The 22,874-nt window shown below is 39.0% G+C and overlaps 1 protein-coding gene and 1 pseudogene across 1 annotated transcript; one reads left to right on the top strand and one right to left on the bottom strand.

The window, feature by feature from the left end:
* Positions 1 to 2,057: 2,057 nt before the first annotated feature.
* Positions 2,058 to 6,769, top strand: LOC121298723 (TNF receptor-associated factor 1-like). The gene is made up of 6 exons (XM_041225930.1): positions 2,058 to 2,167; positions 3,058 to 3,127; positions 3,641 to 3,982; positions 4,264 to 4,441; positions 5,236 to 5,384; positions 5,957 to 6,769. The coding sequence occupies exons 1-6, from the start codon at positions 2,058 to 2,060 to the stop codon at positions 6,179 to 6,181; spliced, it is 1,074 nt and encodes a 357-aa protein (XP_041081864.1). The 3' UTR covers positions 6,182 to 6,769.
* Positions 6,770 to 13,336: 6,567 nt separating this feature from the next.
* On the bottom strand, positions 13,337 to 22,552 carry LOC121298597 (annotated as a pseudogene).
* Positions 22,553 to 22,874: the final 322 nt, after the last annotated feature.

Here is a 22,874-nt window from a genome sequence, read left to right as displayed (position 1 = left end):
GAACGCTGTGGTGAGTTACTTTATTTATCTGTTGTATTGTCTCTGAAGGTTATGAGCATTTGAGCACCAGATTCAACTCTGATTAGTTTGGTTAAGTGTTTGTTTAGTTTTCCTTTCAAGTTGTTCTAACTTACCAAGAATAACTACCGTAACTCTGAACTACAGTTTTATATAACCTTGTTTGATTATAGTACAGCATCAACTGCTCTGTACTGAGTGGTGTTCTTAATCAATCAATCAATCAATGTTATATAGGGCCTTTCATAGTGGACCACCTTATTAAACAAATCACTGAAGTAAACTGGCAAAGGTCACGAAAAACTCTGCAGAACTTTTATTTATCAGAAATATATATAATGTAATAATGATGGCTTCTGTAAGATGTTGTAGTTTATTTGATTACACGACGTTAAATAAAAGATCTAAATTCTGTTCATAGAGGTTTTTTTTTTTTTTTTAAATTGATGATGTCTAAATCCTGTTTTGCATCTAGGTGATGCAAAACATTTCGAACATAGTTGTATCTGAGATTTAATGCTTTGAGAAGGCCCGGCTATAGGTCGTTGTTTTCTGGGTTTTTTTTTTTGGTAATGTCGGTACTTTTCCAAATGGGTAATTTTTCTAAACTAAACCCGAAACTTGTCTTCTCATGTATCAATAATTTAAGGAATTGAAACTGAATGCCCTCGTCATAACTATTGATCTGTGCATGCCCTTTGTCAAATCTGAACCCACAAGAATTTCAATGGGTCACCTATGGATCCAAAACAACGGCGTTTCTCCAAAACTAACTCCCTTTTCCTATTTGTTCCTTGAGACCAGAAAATCAGTTGGCATCAGGCAGGCTGAAACGTTGGATTTCCAAATTGAAAGCATACTTAAAAAAAAAAAAAAAATTGTACATACGAGCTCTTGCTTTGTATTGTAAATAGGTTACAACATTTAAAAAGTGGTCCTTAACTGGGACATTTTAGAACTGTCTTTTTTGCTTTACAATGTGCAAACTGCTAATCTATAAACATCTACACCAACTTTCAATGCCTTTGAAATTGAAACGGCTCATAACTGGGGAAGTTAAGTGAATTGAAATACAATAAGTAATTTCTTACTATAACGCCTCAGACACAATAGCTTTTAAAATACAATGCTGTTTGTATGAGAAAGAAGGAACCGTTATGCATGTGCTCGTGTGTCTCATCACACGTCTCTTACAGATTTATAAAACCCCAGTCTATTTTAAACACATCGTATCACCTCCTTCCTGTTTAGTGCTGGCTGAGTAAATGCGTAAATTGATAAGCGCGGCTTTTTTAAACTCTTTAAAAAAAAAAAAAAAAAAAAACTTTTAATATAACAGCTTTCTTAAAAGTTATTTCTTATTTTCCTGTAGCTATTGGGTACTGTGTGAAGTTTATTTCTGAGGTCAGGTTCGAATACATGAGAGCACAGGGAGATAATTTAATGTGTCTCGCAGCTAAAATTGAGTTTTTTTTTTTTTTTTTTTTTTTTTTGAGAAACGAATACTTACAATAATGTTACAAAACTGCATTTTTGAACATTTGCAATACATTTTCTACCCCTGCAACTATGGCCAGAGGTTTTGCATCATCTTTTTCTTTTACCTCTAACAATAAGAATAATAATAATAATAATAATAATAATAATAATAATAATAATAATAATAATACATAATAATAAACATCATTTGAATTTTTATTTAACATCATGTAATCAAAGAAACTACACAATGACATTGCAAAAGTCTACCAGAAACCATAATAGTAGTACAGTATTTCATGTTAGATTTCAAAATGTCACAATCTTCAATTTGTCAGTTTTTGGTGAGGTGTATGGCTAAAACTACAAAGCGGTGTGTAATTCAATGTAGTGAAGTAGCATTATTCAGTTTCATTCATTCAACTTTTATTCAATTAGCATAAGGCGATTCAAAACTTTTGGCCATAGCTGTACATTGACCATACTTTTCTGGTATAAAGCAGAATGAGATTGCTCTTATGTGTGGTTGTTGGATATTCATTTCTGGTTTCCACAGATCGATGAGTGCCCTTTATCCACAGCCTGAGGACTCTGTGCTAGAATGTCAAGCAGAAGGTGGCACAGCCACTGGGGCGCTGCAGGACAGCCAGTTAGTGGAGAAACCTAACAGGTACAGTATAAATGAACAAGTACCGGTGCCATCAGTGTGGCTGCTTAGTGTTACATATTATTATTATTTATTATATTATTATTATTATTATTTATTATTATATTATTATTATTATTATTATTATTATTATTAATGTCTCATTTAGCAGACACTTTTATCCATAGTGACTTACAGAGACTAGGGGGTGCATCACAACTGCTGTTGCAGAGTCACTTACAGTAGGATCTCATTTGTTTTACATCTCGTCCGAAGGACAGAGCACTAAGTGACTTGCTGAGGGTCACACACAGTGAGTCAGTGGCTGAGCCCGGATTTGAACCAGGAACCCTTTCTTTAACCACTGGACCCCAAGACTCCTTATATTGGAGTCGGGACCATGGTTTGGGGGGCAAAGTAGCCTAATGATTAAGTTCCATAATCCATATTTGTTTAATTTTGATAAAGCACACGTTGGCAAAAAAAAAAAAAAATACTGTATTTAAATTGAAGAAAAAAATGATATCTATTGTCAGTACTAATTACCAATGAACCCAGTCAGACTTTAACTGCTGACAAATCACTGTAGGTAACACTTGTGCACTGTTGCATTGTGTACTGACTTTACAGCATTTGTTTTAATAATTATACATTCTCGTATTCGTCTTTTCAGTGGTTAGATAAATAACACGAAAGCTCAAACCAGCTGCTTTACCATTGACTGGCATGCTTCGTCGCCAGTGACAATAGCTTTTTGTAATTCTGAACTGTTTTAAAAATAAAAGGAAGCTAATAGTGTTGTAGCAAGAAAACAAAGGAATCAGCTTCAAAAGACTCGGGGAGATGCTCCTGTTGTTCTGCTTATTGGAGGTGAGAACATTGTTTGAAGCGTTGTTGTTTCATGGTTGCTGTAGGGAAGGGATTGCTGGGCTCCATGCCTGTGCCAAGGAGAGAACAAAGGACTCTTCTCTATCGCTGGATAAGGTAAGGGCATGGAAATGGTTTGTTGCCACGCTGATTGTCGTAGCAGTCTAGGCGGTCATTAATTATTTATATGCGGGGGTACAACATGTGTGACAGGTTTCTAGTTAACGTATTTGTGTTCATGTCAGAGGAGACGAATGTCAATAAATGCATTCTAAATTCCCCTCAAAAATTTGCGGGCAGTTATGTAGGGGAAGCTAAGCTACCGTCTTGCGTCTGGTATTCTGCAAAAATTTTAAATGAAAAGTGTGACTGTAAAATATCACGGGGGGGCGACAATATTGATAGTGAAAGAAATGACGTCACTTTTTTTGCTATTAGCTGTCAGTCTGTCTTTATATTCCAATAACCTATGCTTCTGTTTTGTTACATCTTTCCAGAATGTTAATGGTAGGAACGTGATAGGTAACGGAGAGTTACAGTCTAAGTCTGAAAGCTTAATGAGAAGTCTACACCTAATATAATTCCTAGTTTACCTTTGTTTGAAAATAATGGAGTTTTAAATTTGCCCAGACTTCTGGAAAACAAGATTGGGAGAAAAAGGATAAGCTTCACATTCTCCTGGAAGACTCTCTGTGCAAGGGAGGACAAGAACTGCTGGAGACCTTTGCAGAGTTGACCAAGGTACTGGAGTCAAAGGTCAACACAGGGGGCTGGGGCTGGGGCTGGGGTCCTCTGACGCAGGAGTTCATTGACAGGATGGACAGACGGACCTCTGCTCTTGAGGACAGGCAGACGATCCTGCAGAACATCCTGGCTGTGAGAACTCGAGAGCTGGAGAGACTGGGAGATCAATGGGGCGACAGGGAGAGACTGAGGAGGAGCGAGGAGAGGATCGCTCTGCTGGAGAAGCAGGTAGGCTCCAAGCAGTATTATGATAATGCATAGCGTAGCTTTTAACTTCCAACTGGCTTTTAAATCACTGCAGTTAATTGCTGCTGTTATATAGCCAGGGAAAGGCAGCTTTTTCTGTTAAATGAAGCAGCCACACCCCATTGACAATCAACTCCACACATCAAAACGATCTACATTCCTAACGTAATGTCTTAACTTCACACCTGAAAGAAATAGCGAGGCAACTGATATGAACAGTCCTGCCTATGATGATGGGGTCATCTTTATTTGCTCTGTCCCAGCTCCAGCAGCAGGAGTCTGCCCTGGCCCTGAAGGATCTGTTAATCTCAGACATGGAATCACGCCTCCTGCTGGCTGAGAACACATCCTACAATGGAAGCTTCATCTGGAGAATCAGCAACATGAATCAGATACTGTGGGCTGCGCAGACTGGCAAGACCACTGCAATCGAGTCTCCCTGTGAGTTCAGAGGAGGGGGCTGGTAGACAAGCAAGCAGTTACAATCTGTGATTTACACATAAATCATTGCCTGGAAGGACTAACTTAAAAATAGACTGTACAAGTACCAATAACGAGAATAAGATAACACTGCGTGGTATGCTTAACTACTGAATGCTTGGGCTCCAGCACATGTAGCAAAGGAGTGGGCTTGTTCTGTCAATTGAAGCTCAAAGCTTTTCAAAAGACAAAGATGACACGTATACAATAGGAGGTTTTTAATGTTTTGAAACACCCCATACAGTTCTATGCAGAAACACAATTTTGTTCATTCAGTATCCAGCTATACAGAACTTTAGGATTGAGATTTAAAACAAAAAATAAGAAAAAAACTATATGAATGTAATTAAGCTCTTTCATTTCACATCATGTAATCAAAGAAACAACTAAATGATGTCATAAAAGTCTACTGGAAGCCATAGTAGTAATACAGTATTTCATGTTAGATTTCGAAATGTCACATTTTTCAATTTTCATTAGTGTTTCGTTCAGTATATGGAAAACTAAAAAGTGTATGTAATTCAATATGTGAACGTAACGTTATTCAGCAGATTTCATTCGACTTTATGAAGCAAAATTAGATAATTATAAACTTTTGTCCGTACCTGTCGGCCCCTATGCAACACATGTACATTATAAACATATACAGTGCTGTGTTCTTCATGCTTTATTGTGCATTATATTGAGAATTCCTGACAGCATTAGCTTGCATGTATCCAGTACTGAATTCTGGTCCCTGTGTCTGTGTGTCCCAGCTTTCTACACGGACCGCTATGGGTACCGGTTATGCATGAAGCTATACCCCAACGGAGATGGAGCCGGGAAGGGGTCCCACCTTTCCCTCTTCCTTGTCATCTTACAAGGAGAACATGACTTCATGCTCCAGTGGCCTTTCCTGCACAAGGTGAGGGCATACCAGGGTGCAGGGCTCTAAACAGATCTTAATGCAGACACCCAAAAAACTTTGCAAACCTGTTTTGTATTCATAGGGTATTTGGACAGTTCAAATACAGTGTAGTTCAAAAAGAAATGTCATGTTTTTAATTTCAGTTCCCTGATTACCCTGGCTATGAATCATGAGATTCATAACCAAATTTAATGTTAGCCTCTCAATAAGCATCTTGATGTTGGTCAACGCCAGCATTGCTCAGGGGATACGACGAATAAAATCGCTTATAACAATAACAATTCATATTTCTATAGCGCCTTTCATCACAAGGATCCCTAAAGCATTTCACGCGCACAGAATGAACAATAAAACCATTCAATTAAAAACAGTCTGGAATACAGAATTTGATAGAAACAGAAATTTAAAAAAGGAGATACAAAAATGTGGTTTTAATTGTAAAATTTGAAAAAACCAAAGAAAGCTATTTTGTAAAAAAAAAAAAAATAATAATACTTTTTCAATCTTGATTTGACAGTCTGGACAGACGAAAGCAGAGCATGTTGATTTTGTTTGTGGTTTCCTTGCAGGTCGAGTTTGTGCTTTTAGACCAGCAGACTCAGCAACATGCCTCCGCATCCTTCAAGCCTGTGAACTCTGCTCCCTTCCGACAGCCAGTCTCTGAGAAGAACACGGCCAGCGGCCTGCCTCAGTTCTACCCCCTGTCTCAGCTCCAGGCAAGCGGTCGCACCTTCATCAAGGATGACAACATGTTCATCAAGGCTGTCATCGACACCAGGAAGACAGAGAGATAAGCTATAGTTCGGAGAATTTAAGAGTTGAGGCAAATTTTCTGTGAGGTATAAAACAACCTACAGTAGTTCAGTTAAATTCAGTGTAGTTTTTCACTTATAGACAAAAACATTTTGTAAAATTGACATTGCTCCTTCCTCGGCCTATCATTTTGAAAGTGTTCAGCATGATACTAGGGAGCCCGGGAGGGGACAGGAGAGAAGAAATTCTATATTTCGTGGACATTACTATCTCGTAGTCACAAGATACCTATTTTGTGCGCAAATATATATCTTTCTCTCAGGTCCCCTCTTGGGCTCCATATTATACAGCTGGAGTAAAGACTCCAGCAATAATGTTGTCTACACAGCAAATGTGTAGAACAGAGAGACAAGTATGGCAGGCTATTAGGTTAATAAACTCAATTTTTTTTTTTTTTTTTTTTTATTCTACAATCGAGTTATATAATCCAAGGTTTTGTAAGCACGCCAAACTTATTTATTTCTCATTTCTGTAAAACTGACAGTTAAATAAAAAAGACTGGAGCAAATGCTTTGTAAATGACGGCCTAAGTGACTACAGATAAATGTAAAATGCCCCCTGCCCCCCCCCCCCCCCCCAAAAAAAAGTCATTTTAATTTTATCCATAATAACTGAATGTCCATTAACCACATTCAATGTACCTTAATGGCTTAATTGTATCTAGTGGACATAGCTAGGTGTGAACTTGTTAAGCTGCTTAGTATTTATTATTATTATTATTATTATTATTATTATTATTATTATTATTTTGTATTAAACTATGTGGTATAATTTATTAAAAAAAAAACTATTATTGCACCAAAACTCAGAAATACACTTTAATCTTTACCGCATACTGACCCTCACTAGATTTCTTTCTTGTAATAATAATAGCGCTATGGATTCCCCAGCAGCTCGCCTGGTTAAAGCACGGCCACGTAGGGTGTCACACGGTCAGGGGAGCCCAGGTCCGTGTCCGGGCTGTGTGAAGTTGTTGGTTTTCCCTGGGGATTCCAGGGGGAGCGTCCCATTGGCTCTGGCACTGCAGCGGATTAGGGAGGCAAAACCAACAGGGACTGGTTCTCCTCATTGTGGAACAGTGCCCCCTACTGGCCAAGCTGTATCATACCTCTCTGGGCTTTCATACCTGTCAACACTGAGTTTTCAGAATGAGAGCTTTTATAAACTGAAATCTGGGGGGTGGGGGTTATGTTTGAGTTACCAGGGAATGTCCAGCAGTCAGTCTGCAAACTCATCTCCAAAAAATCCCTACAAATGCCCCTTCTTTTCATTTCCATCCTCCCACAATTGCTCAGCATTTACTGGATACGAAACCAATATGGTTTAAAAAATACCAACAATTATTTGTTGACCATCATTTTACATACGCTAATTATTCACTGTGCAGTTACGTATGAGAGTAGAGTTTTCACCAACACAGGACTAGAGGTAAGGTGCATTCTGCCTGTGACTGATCACTTAGGCAAGGAACTACCAACACTGCTCTGTGACTGCCCAGCTGTTATCAGAAACAATGCAAATCCAGTCTTCTCCTACTGCACTGTTAACAGAAATACCCAGTTAAAGATACAGACATTCAATGACAGAAGGATATAGTCAATTACATTCTTACCAATAGCGTGTTAACTGATGCATGTTAACAAGTGCTGAATAGTGGGGGTTTACCTCTTTGGGTAATGGGCAGCTTTGAAGTCTGTCTGAGGTTTTGCTTATATATATATATATAGACCCACACACACACACATTAGAAATTTAGCACATTTTTGCAGCTTTAAAAAATAATAATGTGTCCCAAGATAACTTTGTCTGTCCTTGTTTCAATCCATACACTAAACGTTGAACTATTTCTTAAAACTCTTTCTCAGCATGCAGGCCCATTCTCCTGTCTTACTTAATATCACAGTCCCTGGTAAATACAGTCGTTTTCATCCACCAAACTGATGGATTACCTTTGGGTCACAATTATATAAATACCTTAAAAAGCCTCAGCTGTAACACAATTTAAACAGAATGCTCTTGAAAGCTGAAGTAAATAAACTAATACGATACACGATCTCTGATATTAAAGATACTGATTGCTAAGGTAGTTGAATGTTAGATGGGAGAGAAATGCAGTCGTTTGCAATGGAAAAACATTGCCATTCTTATTTTGCATTTTTTCTCCCCTAGTGACCGTCACTGTGTTACACATTTGCATTGAGAAGAGGTCAGAGGTTACATTTTACCTGGATGTATAATAACTTGGCATTGGCATGTCTTGAGGGACTGGTGTCCCTGCAAACCGAGGAAGAACAGTTAAATAGATTCAGCTTTGCAGAGAAAAGTCACAGAGAACGTGGGTTGCGAAAGGTACAGTGAGATCAACAGTTTATACCGAGCATAAAAAAAAATATCACTGTTATAACACATCTTTTTGAAGAAAACAAGATATATAAATGGAGATTGACAAAATGTTTTTAGTTTTTTTTTTGTAATCACTTGATCATTCTTCCTTGACTATAACAGCTTGAGTGACTGACTGAAGCATATGCACTTAATCACCTAATTAGTGAGACAGTTGATTGGACACTGGATATGGAGTGATTTCAGCCATAATAATAGCGATTATATATATATATATATAATATATATATATATATATATATATATATATATATATATATATATGTGTGTGTGTGTGTGTGTGTGTGTGTGTCAGGTCTGTCAAGGGAGCAGTGCCTTCGTGCAATCGGCATGCTGGAGGCTGGACTAGGGCAGGGTAATGTGGCCCTCCGACTTGGGCTCTCACAGCCAGCAATTTCAAACCTGGCGAGACGGTATAACCAGACACACTCTGTCAAAGACAGGCCACGAACTGGGAGACTAAGAGTCACAACACCTGCCCAAGATCGACAGATCATTTTGTAGCATCTTCGTGATGTTAATTGTTAATGAATGCCACAGGATATCTGAACATCACTGCCAATCAGGTGCATCCCTTCCTGGCAGCAGTGTATCCATCTGCTAATGGATTTTTTCAGAAGGATAATGCCCCACGCCACAAGGCTAGGATTGTCCAGGAATGGCTCCGCAAACATGACAGTGAATTAAGCTTACTGCAGTGGCCTGCCCAGTCACCAGATCTCAATCCAATTGATCATCTGTGGGATGAGACGGAACGAGCTATTTGGAGTACAGATCCACTACCAGCCAACTTGACACAACTGTGGGAAGCATTTAAAACAGTTTTGGAAAATTAGTTAGTGTTTATTTGCATTTAGAAAAAGTGAAACACGTTTTGCACGACAGTGCAACACTTCCAACTGTATGTTAAATGAATGTCTGCAATCACTGTTCCCCTAGTACATTATAACCCCTTTCACAGTATCCGGGTCAGACCCTACCTGGGTTGTGACCTGGTGTCATGCGGGTCGGCTATGCGATTTCACACTGGTTTTTGAATAAACAGGGTCGACCTGAGTGACAGTAGCAAGTAAATTCACGTACGCAATGCCCAGGTAGATTGACTCGTCGGCCCAAATGTTGATCAGAGCAAATGCTTCTTCATCCCTGCTGCAGTCTGGCTCATGGTGCGTCTCAATCAACAAAAATATGACTAAACAGAAACGTTGCTTCCAGAAGTGACCCGGGTCAAAGTGTGTCGACCCACATCCTGAGGTGGGTCTCTGTCGACCCAGGGTACAAGGTACTGTGACCCGGGTATCCAGAACCCAGGTTGGGCCCCGGGTAGGAGCGATAGTGTGAAAGGGGCTTGTACCTTCATTTTTAACTCTAATGGCATGCTTGCCTCTATACTTACCAACAGAACTGACCCCCAGCCTCACCCTGGCTGCTGTAACATTTATATCTCCTAAAATATACATAAGATCTTGTCTGTAGTAAAGGTGTGTGTTCCGTCTATATGTAAGGCTTTAGATTTTCATAAAGCTCACCCTTATATGTCCACGTGTGTCAAACTATACTCAAACAAAAAAAAAAAAAAAACATGTTTTCATGTCTGCAATGTCAAGGTCATTTTAAGTTATTATTTGGTGTCTTAAAAATATAAAACACTCAACTGTTGTGTTTATAAAATACATCATTTAATACATGCATCTTCCTAGGAATATACCATATAAAATGAGACTAAACGCATGGTTCCTTGAGTTAAGTTTAAAACTAAAACAAACAGGATATCAGAAACAGTAGCTTGTGGATTTTTTTTTTTTAATTATCTGCATCATTTCCTTCTCGTTTATAAATAAGTGTGTACTAATAAATTCTATTGCAATAAAGATCGTTGTGTGCCTTTAGAAGTGTTGCTACATCCTCGGATCTGACATTTATTATTGAAATGACGTTATAACGTGTCACCATACCTAAGAAAATATTTAGCCTGCAGTGTATTTCATATAGGAAGGGCCAGTGAATACTCAAGTCTGTATCTTTAAAACTACACCCTTGATTCTTCAGTCGCTGATTCAGTGGCTCAGCCAGTTATGCCAGAGCTCCAGCAGTGAACTGTTCAGCAAGAGAGGTTGTCACATAAAATATTTGTGATCTGTCAGAGAAAGAGGGATCGGTGAAACTTGCTCAGTGAATATACAGCTATGGTCAAAGGATTTGCATCACCTTGAATTTTAGGATTGAGACTTAAGTGCACTGAAAACTACAAAGCGGTATGTAATTCAATATGTTAACGTAACATTATTCAGCAGGTTTCATTCCACTTTATGAAGCAAAATGTGTTCATTCTATAGGGTGATGCAAAACGCTTGGCCAGTTATTTTTTGTGACAGAGTGCAGACTTCTTTTGCATGTATAGTAAGTACAGTTAAAGAAACCTTGAATACACTGTCTGTATTACATTAACAATTTTTAAAACAAAAACACATGCCGTCCGCCAGATGTTGAATTAGACTTTATTGTTTAAAAACAGACTAATACAGCCTTCAAGCCATTGCACACTCTGCAAGAAATGCTATACACTCAGATAGGATACATTAAAACAGAACAGACATATTAAAATAATAATAAAAAAAACTAACATTTTAATAGAGAAATAATTTTTTTATCTGCACCACTAGCTCCAAATGAATTGCAAACAGGGTAACTGTCAAGAGTAAATCCAAACTTTACAACAGCGTTTCAAAACAATTCATTTTCAGATCCCCTTTGAAACTGCACACCACCACAATTACAGGCCAAAAGAGGGAACACAGGCACCCATTAAAACACAATCTGTTTAAAGACTATGGATTGGATTTAAAATACAGACAGCAGACTGCAAGTGAATTTCCATTACACATTATAACCTTATAACTTGTGAAAAATTGTTGGATACATTTGGAAATCTGTATGTACCTTTATAATTGTGATGGGGAGGGGGTATATATATTGATCTTTGAAGTTCCTTTGCAACACTCATAATTTGATGATTTATTTTTCTTGGGAAAATATAATTTCTTAGTTTCAGTTAGTATTCAAGACATGTTTGCTAATTTAATGTAAACAGCTTGTTTGAAAAAAAAAAATGCAATTTTGCAGCATAAAGGGCAACATTCATATATTTAACATGAAGCACTTTGATGAGAAGCCTGCTAAATATTCAGCCAGTGGAGTTCCACAGTGAAATACCAGAGGAAGGCTGGAACGGCAGTGAAACTGTCTGGCAGGTTTACAGTTAATGGCGCTCTTACAGATCTAGAAATCTTGGGGGCTCCAGCTGCCCCTCTATTCTCCTCCCAGACACACTGTCAGCCTCACTCCTCCCCAACATCATCGTAGTCAGTCCTGTCAGGTGCAGCGGACCCTTCTTCAGGGGGCAGCACGGCCCAGGCACTCTCCTCTCCAGGGGGAGTGAGGGGAAAACCTGCCAAAGAGACACAGTGGGAGGGTTCACATAGATCTCGGGTCTGGGATTGGTTTAAGCAATGGGTGTGAGAGTGCCATAGGTGGTTTCTGAGAGACTCAGAACTTCTCAAACTGCCTGGTCGTGACACCTGCTGGAAGAGGTGGGAGTGGAGCAGTTACCGGCTCCCCCACAACGGATGCTCCTGGGGCAGTAGGGTCTGTGAAGCAGGGCAGGATGTCTGAAGGGCCCTCCCAATCCCTCCCCACTGTAGACTCCAGCCTCCTTACCTTGGATGGGATTCCCCTCACTGTCCTCCACATCATTGTAGCCAGAGGGAAGTTTGTCAGAAAGGAAACTCTCTAGGAACGGGAATCAAGGTTAGCTCTGGAGTTGACCTGCTTTCACACCCAACATACCAACTCTCTTCTATCGTCCACTAACAGAGTTACAGGGATCTGAGTGCTGAATAAAATGATTAGATAACATTATTACTGATCCATCAAATGAAGGAAAACTACTTGGCACCCTAGAATCAAACCCACTGTACTGCTCAGCAGGCATGGCAGGGGATGTTGCACAGTCCTGGGACTTACCTGCACAAACAATATGCAGTTACTGAGGGTTCAACACGCGTGAGCTAAATTAGGATCCTGATTGAATACATTTACTTTCTCCAAGACTGGGTTTGGTGCAGGGCTCCTCTACAGGGCCTCTCTGCAAGAGCTCACCTGATAAATCTTCTGGGTTGCTGTTCAAAGGGATGGCATCGTCATAGTACCCTGGGGCCTCTCCTTCCAGAGAGGGCATCAATTCACCTAAAAGAGAGAGAACAGCATTAGTGTTACAGACAAGAGCAGAGACCAGAATCGGTGATACAGGTGAGAGAATTGTTTCTCATAGGTTTGTAGCACAGCCCCCCTTACCTGGGATGGGGTTCCCCTCACTGTCCTCCACATCATCGTAGTCATAGGGCAACTCATCAGAAAGGAAACTCCCTGAAACAGGAGACAGGGTTAGTGCTGCCTGCTTTCACTCTGCAAATTCACTACCTGCTACTTGTAGCACATTGACTACTACTGGAGCTGTTGTTCAATGTTTGGATTACTGCATTCAGGATAGGAAATTAAACCGTGGTTTTGTGATCTACACCCTAAGTAACTACATATTATCTACTGTTAGCTGCTCTGTTCCTGTCTCCCACTCTTTGTAGTGTTTCCTGTGATGAGAGGTTTATAAGTCTTGAGTCATGTTTGTGGATTGTGTGGCAGTGTGAGTCGGCTCTCTCTTTCTCCACTCCCCCCTCTCACTCACCTCTCCTGGGCACACCATAGGTTCCCTGTCTGGCCAGTTTGTACTCAATCTTCTCGTAAATGGCTTCATGGAAGGGGTCAAGCTCCTCAGCAATCCCTATGGGAAGAAACAGGCTCTCACTCACAGTGACACAGCTCTGCACACACTGTACTGAACAGCACAGCCTTCAGTGATCCACAGAGCAACAACATATATTATTATTAACAATGCTTTAAAACTGCCCTTTTAAAAGTTAGGCTTCTGTATTTTCAGGGTTTAATTAATGACTGAACTTGTCGAGATTCTGTCCTCTGCTGCCCCTACTGCAGCAGGCTGGTATTGCACATGTGGTTCAATGAAGGCTTTTTCTCTAACCAGATCATTAAACAAAACGGTTTATAAATTGTTATCTGAGATGCACAAAACAATGATCCCTGCTATAAAGGATCTGGGTAGTGCATTTGTGTTTGGAAAGCCCTGCAGATTTAAAATGCCGGTGTAGGGCATTACTGAATACAATCCTAGAACAGCTCATTAGGACCTGAATGTGTCTCCTTCCTGAGCTCGTGTCTCTTTAAAGGGACTTGTTCCCTACCTCTCCTCAGCATCTTGTTGTGCTGCAGCTGCCCGGCTAACAGGACCAGCACCACAAAGATCAGAGCTCCCAGCACGACGCAGGCTATCACTGGGATGGTCACGTCAGAGGGTCCTGTTGGAGAGGAAGACAGACAGACACTTCTGTAAACAGTTGTTTATTGTACTGTAAATAAAGCAAAAAAAGCTGGCTCACATTGCTTACATAGGAAAGCCCTAACTGAGGCCTCCCTTCTTTTATCCACATGACTCCCAAATTCAGAACGCTAAACAAGACAAAATAGCACTGTGCACTAACCGACAGTGTTTATATTTATAAGAGAGTAGTGTCTGTGAAGTTTACAAGTTATTGCTTTTACCTTTTTTTACCGGGGGGCTGGTAGTAGTTGGAACATCTGTAAAATAAAATGAAATGACTCTTATTATTGGCAATGTAAGCAAGTACTCCCTGCCTAACACAGCAGAGCATCTCCCCAGTACAGCTGATTCCCCATCTCCCCTGCTCAGATAACCCCCCTCTCACCTGCACAGATAACCCATGCATCCTCTTTGTGGTAGCAGTCATTGTGTCCCAGTGGAGAGTGTCGGCAGTCCCACAGGTACATCTCACTTCCCCTGCAGTTCACCTTGTCTGGCCAGATGGTGCCGTTTCCTTGTCCAAACGTAGCCTAACCCCCCCCCCCCCCCCCCCCCCCCCCCCCTCTCCGCTACCCCACAGCCTAGTTGTCTGCAGACCACCTGGGCGTCCTTCAGGTCCCAGGAGTCATCGCAGACTGTCCCCCAGGTGCCCTCGAACCGCACCTCCACCCGTCCGGAGCAGGGACTGGAGCCTCCAGCTAGCCTCAGCTCTGCTGGCTCTGAAATAAAACAGCAGGGCTTATTGAATCAGTTCAGCCCAGAGGCTGCTGTATAATTATTAAATTAAATTAAATATGTGTGTCTCATTGCCATCACAGTTGAATATATCAGCCCGTACATCACCGCTGCCTTCACCAAACCAGGCCTGTCCCGGGACTGATACAGCGTACCCACAATTCAACTGCTTGCAGAGAACTGTGGCGTCCTGCAGATCCCAATAGCGATCGCAGACCGTCCCCCACTGACCATCGTACTGCAGCTCTACTCGCCCAGAACAGGAGTCAGGGCCACCCACCAGCCTGTACCCAGTGTACCCTGCACACAGGACAGCAGAGAATCAGGACAAGCAGAGAATCAGCACAAGCAGAGAATCAGGACATTGGGTTTGTGTTACTCTAGCAATCAATCACAAAAGGGTTGCTATTTTATTGTAATACTGGCTGTAAGGGCATGATTGGTGGTCATGCATGTCTTTAGATTTCTAATAGTTATGCACCAGTATTTATTTAACTACAGACTTCTAAAGAGCGACACTCATCTAGAACAACCCAAACCCTCAAACCCTCAGGTATATGATCAACAGCAGGCTTGCCAAAAATGAATCAGCATTCAGCTAGCGGTATCAAGCTGGTCAATTTCTATTGAAAGTAATGGCTCCATTGTACCCAATGTATATAAAAATGCTTTATGATTTGCTAAGCTTCTTGAGGTTGTATTGGACATATACAGGACATGTATTACACTTTCTAATGGCATTTCATTTATTAAACTAGGCTACCATGTAATTTAGGCAAGCATTTACCACTCACAGTGCTACAAAACTAATTCCCGGGCCTACATTGTCCAGGGGAGAAACATTTCAAAAGTTATTCAGCACCCTGAGCTTCCCTATTTTTATAACTATGCATATGTACTGGTGTGAGCTTCCATTAGTTGTATAGGTCTCCTTTGTGCAGTTTGAAAAGAAGCACAGTAAAAATACATTTTCAATTTAAAACAATAGCAGCAACATCAAGACAACTCCTCTCAGAGCAGCTCATAATTCACAAAACAGTTTAAAACAGTGTAAAGAGAAATCAGATTGAGGCCGGCAGAGAGCTCTGAGGGTTAGGGGGATGATAGGGAATGGCTCACTCTGCCTTTGCTAATGAATTGCAAGCGCCCTGCATCGGGAGAACACAAAGAGAGAGCAGGTTTGACAGATAAGGCAGAGCGAGGCCATTCACACACTGATAAGCAATGTAATGAGGATGTTCAGGGGTAATATAAACATGCTGTCTGTTTAAAAAAAGCTCTCACTTGGCACGTCTTACTTTCTTTTACACTTGAGCCTCCTAAAGCAAAAACAGACAGCCCACATTGTAAAGAATTCTCGTTGAAACATTTGTCTAAATGACTTGCTTGATATCCGCCCATAAATTTTTATAGCCCCTGATTAATAAACAAGAATAAGAATAAGACACACTTCCTGTGTGTGCAGCTCTGGTTCTTTGTGGCTGCAGTGCGGCAGTCATAGAGCCAGGACTCGTTTCCAAAGCACTGAATCTCCTCCGACCAAAGGGCACCTTTCCCCTCCTTGAAACGGGCAGCCCCCAGCACCTCTTGAGGAAATCCACACTTCAGCTCCTGACAGACAACCTCTGCATCCTGCCAGTCAAAGTCAGCATCACAGACCGTTCCCCAGGTCTCTACATGCTGTACTTCAACTCTCCCAGAGCAGAGATCGCTGCCACCACTGAGCCGCACTGCTCGGTGGTCTGAAATCACAAAACTGCAGACATTAGGCTCTGGGGGCAAAGCAACAACTGTTAACAGATAATTACAAACTTCACCTTGTAAAACATCTAAATAGTGTTATTCACTTAGTTCTTTCACTGAACCTCATACAAACATGACATGGTAATTCAAACATATTTAATTAAAAGTAAATAATATGCCTTGGATGTAACAGGATACCAAGAAGACATATTTTGAATCAGAGAGTTCAAAACAGCAATAAAGGATCCTGTCAGTAAGGCTGCCACCTAAACATTTTTATTCCCTTCATTATAAAACTCTGGGCACCTGACAAGTCTGATTCATTTATCTCTCTGGTTGTTCATTGCTGTATTGTGTTGCAATAACATACTGACTGGAAGGCTTTTAAATGATCCATTATTAAACAGCAAAATGAAGAGCTGCCTATTGCTTATTTGTTTGTACAGATACATATATATATATATATATATATATATATATATATATATATATATATATATATATATATATATATATATATATATATATATATATATAGAGAGAGAGAGAGAGACCAGTGAACAGTTTATGCTACCATAGTGCAGTAGTCTATAGATGTGAAATTAGCAAAACTGTTGCTAGTAAGAAGTAGCAGTGTGGGGTTGGTAATTAAAATGTAAGTTTCTGTCTTTGTTTATTCAAACAGCACACTTCCCATGCTATCCAAAAGACATTGAGCTTAGTTGAAAGAACAGCAATATAAGATTAGCTCATATTAACAATAGAGTGCATTTGTATTGTGGTTTTGGCAAGATCAGCAAGGTGCCCCTGCCATATCAGAAAAAAGATGTGAGGGAGTTCTGATACTTGGAAGTGCTGGAAGTCAGTAAACTGTCACAAAGGCATTTTCTGTACCCTATTCAAACTCAAGAACACTACTCTGGAGGCTAGTGAGGAAGCTGTTGAGTGAGGAGGTTAACAAAAGGCTTTAATCACATGCAAAGGAAGTCTAATTATTGTCTTTTTTCACTGATCAATGCAGCAATCGATGCAGCTAAACAAGATGTAGTGATTATATAGACATACTGTATACATTGTAGTCTGATCTATGGAATGTAAAATATTTGAACAGTGTTTTGGTGCCACCTAGCGGACACATTGCAGCATTAACCTCTGCCGAGCTCCTGTGGGTAGGCTGTAAAAGGGCATAAAAAATGTAGTTCCTATTACAAAAAGTAGTGAGGGTTATTTGTAAATCTATTTAAATAGTTTGAAATAAATAAATTGCTCTTACCCTGACACTCATTGTCTAGTATCATATTCCAGTTCATAAGAAGAATGAAACAATGTGAGAATCCTACACTGTTTTCCAGAAACATGCATTTTATCAGATACCACAACATTGTGTTGATCTGGAGAAGTCAAAAGGGTCACAAGGGTATGTTGGTGTAATATATAGATAGCGTATTATTTTTAATTTAAGACGCCATCGAATTTAAGACGCAGCCCTAATTTCCCTCTCTCGATTTTAGGAAAAAATAAAACATCAAATAAATATGCTTTTAGAAAGACAACTCCAGCATCCTCCATATCCCAACTACCAGTACAAACTGTCCCCCACTGTCCCTCGTGAAGAATCTCCACTCTCCCAGCACAGGGACTGCCTCCATTCACCAGCCTCAGATCATCACCGCCTTTAAAGAGAAGAAAAAGATACATTGATGTCACCAGATTTTGGAATCAAGTATCTTTAATATTTTGGATACGGTGTGACTCGATATTGGTATCAGGCATCATTCATATTTTGGAGCAGGTGTCACTCACATTTAGTGCCAGGGGCAAAACGATAGTAGAACTTGAGTAATTCTGATGATCGTGGTGCAATAGTTACAGTTTCAGTTTTGTTTCTGTGTTAAACTACAATTTTTGACCATTAATATCTTCGCAATAATAGGAGGTAAACATTGTGACATTGTCTCTTTAAACGTTCTTTCAATATGATTAGTATTTTAAAGATAAGAAAAGGGTCAAAACGTAGACATGTCCACTGTAGAAAATGCGAAATATAATGTCGTTTAGCATCAAATGAAACACGTGAACAGTGTGGAAAAATGTGCTTGTATAGCACACAGTGTTTAGTTGTAGTTATAGCGTCCTACATAAAAACGAGGCGCTAATTATATTATATAAGCACCTTACTATCCTGGTGTCTAATGCTACTGTTGAACTCAGCTCTTCGTGCTTCGACAGCTGAAACATGCAGACTATCGTCCATGAGTAAGGCTGTTTTTTTCACGGTTATCACGGATTTCATAATTTCAGTGAAGTGTTCCCATTTACGTGTAATATGTAGCTTCATGTGAAAAATCCCATTTCTCAAACAATAGTGTAAATATACATATTTTTTGTCACTTAAAATAAATACTTCAAACGTTTGCCTTTAATTATTGACGCACTACCTGTTACACTGAATCTATTAACCTGGCATCTGGTTTAGTTTGCGTCAACAAAAAAGACCCCAGCTGCATCAAAGATCGGAAATATTTTTTGCTTTAATACATGGTATGATTAATTGAGAATTAACTTGATATACCTAGATACTGTTTTTCAGCAAACCAATGAAAATAAATATACCGTAATAGCGTTGTGCGCGAGTGTGTGGAATCCAATAGTTTGCAATTCAACAGATGTCAGCATTGCATTGCTGACGCAATTAAAAATAATTAAAACATTCAAATACATTTTTTTTTTTTTTTTTTTTTTTTTTTTGCATTGCCTCATTAAAGTTGAAAAAGCCCGTTGAAAATCATCAGCTACATTGTATTTGTATCAGCGAGTCAGATTAGCGGGTCACAATTTCTTCAAGTCAGTCTTAAAACCTAAATTCAGCTGTACCTGGGTAACATTTCCCGCTATTTTTTAAGTTAGATATACCAATTTAAGAAATGTACCTGAAGCAAAAAAAAAAAAAAAAAAAAAAAAAGCGGTTCCTGGTAATTCTGTAATTGCATGTTTGAAATGTCTCATGTGTAATGTGCAGTGCAATCCTGCGGGCTTGTCTATCAGTGATCTCGGGCTGCTGGTTTTGTTCACCCAGGTGCAGATGGTTCTTTCTAGCAGAGAGCTGTGCCAGGGTTCTATAATCATCGGTGTGGAAGAATAATATTGGAAACGTACAGGAAAACGTGAAAATTATTTAACAAAACATTATTTAAACATTATACTGTCTTGGGAAAAGATGCTGATCTTGATACAAAATAGTCCTGGGGTTAACATGGGTCTATCAGATCTCTATGTCATTTTCAAGATGATGTTTCATTGTCTTGATGTAGTTTAAACGATATCTGGTGATCGATCAATTTATCAAATAACCAAGCCCATGGGTGAATGTATAAAGTAGCAAATAATATATTATATGTACAAATGTTAATTGGTTTACTACTACTACTACTACAAATAATAATAATAATAATAATAATAATAATAATAATAAATAATAATAATAATAATAATAATAATAATAATAAAACATACCTGTATAAAAATGTTTAAATGCAGCAGATTTCATGTATAAATGATTGAATGAGGTTGAGAAATGAAAATTCTTGCAGTTACGATTAAACTAGAACGCATTCTTCGAGCTCCATTCACAGACACCCGGCTATTGCTCGCGCACGTTATTTTCAACTACGGTTTTTTTTTTTTTTTTTTTTTTTTTTTAATTTAAATTATATGAAATTATGTATTTCTGAAGTTAATTTTATTCAGTTATTTCCAGATGAAATCTGTTGTGGATCTGCATAACTGCATTTACATTATGAGAAACAAAAATTATTATACAGGTGTAATTTTCTGTAATGGTAATGTAGTGCTATTATTATTATTATTATTATTATTATTATTATTATTATTATTATTATTATTATTATTATAATAATAATAATAATAATAATAATAATAATAATAATAATAATAATAATAATAATAATAATAAAACATTATCACTAAACAGTTCCCTGCTCATATATCCTACTGTTGTTGTAACTCGCATATTGTCCAGGTGGGAAGGAGCTGCTGTGTGCAGAAACAAACAACCATGCCGAGAGTTATCAGCAGTAACATGAGATTCTTACCATATTTTAAATGCTGAAAACAAAACTATGACTGGAAAAATAAAAGTTTTGGGAGATATTCATATTTATATTTGGCGACATTTTAAAAATACTACGTGATTTAAAAAAAGAAAATAGATTCAGTGAAGTAAAGATTGTTTCATCTTCCCTCGTATTGCAGATTTGAGAGAAATCAAACTTCAATACGAGCAGAAATATCTCTTTACACAACCTAACCAACCTGTCGTTTCATGTTTATATATTTACACTCTATTGATCAGCATTTCCTCTGTCGTTTTATAAACTGATCCAGCAGCCTGTAATTTATACCTGTTCTGATTACTTTATACATTCACCCACGGTCGTGGTTATTCGATAAATGAAGTATCATGTTCAAAAATGACATAGAGATCTGATAGAATCATCTCAGCACCAGGACTATTTTGTATCAAGAACAGTATGTTTTTTTTTTAAATGCAGTATTATAATGTTTAAACACATTTTTGTTAAATCATTATAACATTTTCCTATACATTTCCAATATTATTCTTAAGCATTCATGAGTATAAGAACCCTGACACAGCTCTCTGCTAGCAAGAAACACAACATCTGCACCTGGGTGAACAAAACCAGCAGCCCGAGATCACTGATAGACAAGCACGCCAGATCACACTACACATTACACATGAGACATTTCAAACATACACTTACAGAATTAGATGGGTGTGTAAGATCCCTTACATTTTTTATCTCATCATTAAACTTGACGTTGTCCGTCATCGAATGAAACAGCTATCTATCAATCACAAACACACACTGAATAAGCAGGGAATAGGCAAACAAGAGCAGAGCAGTCCTGGTTTTTTCCTGCTCCAGTACTGATCGCTTTTGACTGAATTCAATCAGACCAATCTCACCGGGATGCAACTATATCAATAAAACAAATCAATACACAAAAGCGGCAATTTGAGGAAGCAGCAGTGAGAAAATTGCAGCAATACAAGATATACAAACGAACACCATGAGACACAATGTAAACGGGTCTTGCACCAACACCGTGTATAACAAGACTGTAATACACTGAAGTGTATAGTAAAATGATCAGTCACCATGTATAATAATAATAATAAATAATAATAATAATAATAATAATAATAATAATAATAATAATAATAATAATAAAATAAATAAATAAACGGATTAATTAATTAATTAATACAGCTTAATAAAATACCTCTGTGTTTAAATTCCAGGGGCATCAGATACAATTCAGCTGAACAAATTGTTCTCAATGTTCCAATTCAGTTTTTAGTATTTTAAGGTGCTGCAGTACAACTTGTTCTTCAGTTCAACAGCAGCACTGCCTGACTATACTGGTAGATTAACACACTATAATCTAGAAATTGCATCTTTGTGAAGTTGCAGGCTCACCAGCACACACAGCCGAGGCACCATGAAGTGTTATTTCTGCAATGCAACACAGCTGGAAATACACTGTGCTTGAGCAGAGACTTTCTTTCCAGTGAAACAAATTCAACTTGCACAATATATACTCAGTATTACAGATCCCAGTGTACTGTATTGAGAAGTTACTGTGTCCACCTGAGCACCAGTATCCCCTCACCTAGGTCGGGTTCAGGCTGGTTTGCAGGTGGAACCCAGCCTCCAGTATGTATAACTCTACAGTTCCATCCCAGTCAATAAACTCAAGAAATCAATCAATAAAAACAGCCTTGAAAGGAAAGCATCTCAATGGGCTGATCTACCCTTCAAGCCATTCAGTCCCTGGACCACTGAACGCGACTCCCTGCCTCAGAATAAATGACGACTTCATTATAAAGCTGTAAAGAAATAACAGTGTGGAACTTACTGGCTGATGAGTGCAGAAGCAGGACAGCGAGACAGAAGATGGACATGCAGCTCTCCATTGTTAGGACGGATGAACCCTCCTCTGAGCGAAATCAAGCAATCAACCCTTGCTTACCCCCCTGAGCCAACACAGCAACTGAGAGGGTGCGCAACACCCCATAACTCCAGCAGAAACACAGCCCCTCCACCCCACCAATCACACTCAGCATGGCCTTTTTGAGACAGAAAACAAGAAGATTTCAAACAGGTGCGCTGTCAAATCAGAGGGCTCTTTTCAGTTCTATCCATATATATCACTAACACATCATTGTTTCCTCCCAGACCACCCAGCGGTGATGAAACACACGATACGGAGGAAAGGGGGAGAGGTCTGAAAGGGAA

This window comes from Polyodon spathula, chromosome 24 (genome assembly GCF_017654505.1).
Source record: "Polyodon spathula isolate WHYD16114869_AA chromosome 24, ASM1765450v1, whole genome shotgun sequence".
In the NCBI taxonomy this organism is placed as follows: Eukaryota; Metazoa; Chordata; class Actinopteri; order Acipenseriformes; family Polyodontidae; genus Polyodon; species Polyodon spathula.
This window is presented reverse-complemented; position numbering and strand designations above follow the sequence as displayed.

Excerpts from the sequence above, each read along its gene's own strand:
- LOC121298723 (XM_041225930.1), top strand. The coding sequence starts at position 2,058 with ATGAGTGCCCTTTATCCACAGCCTGAGGACTCTGTGCTAGAATGTCAA. Across the intron at positions 3,983-4,263 it reads TCGCTCTGCTGGAGAAGCAG|CTCCAGCAGCAGGAGTCTGC; the intron begins GTAGGCTCCAAG and ends GCTCTGTCCCAG. Across the intron at positions 5,385-5,956 it reads AGTGGCCTTTCCTGCACAAG|GTCGAGTTTGTGCTTTTAGA; the intron begins GTGAGGGCATAC and ends GTTTCCTTGCAG.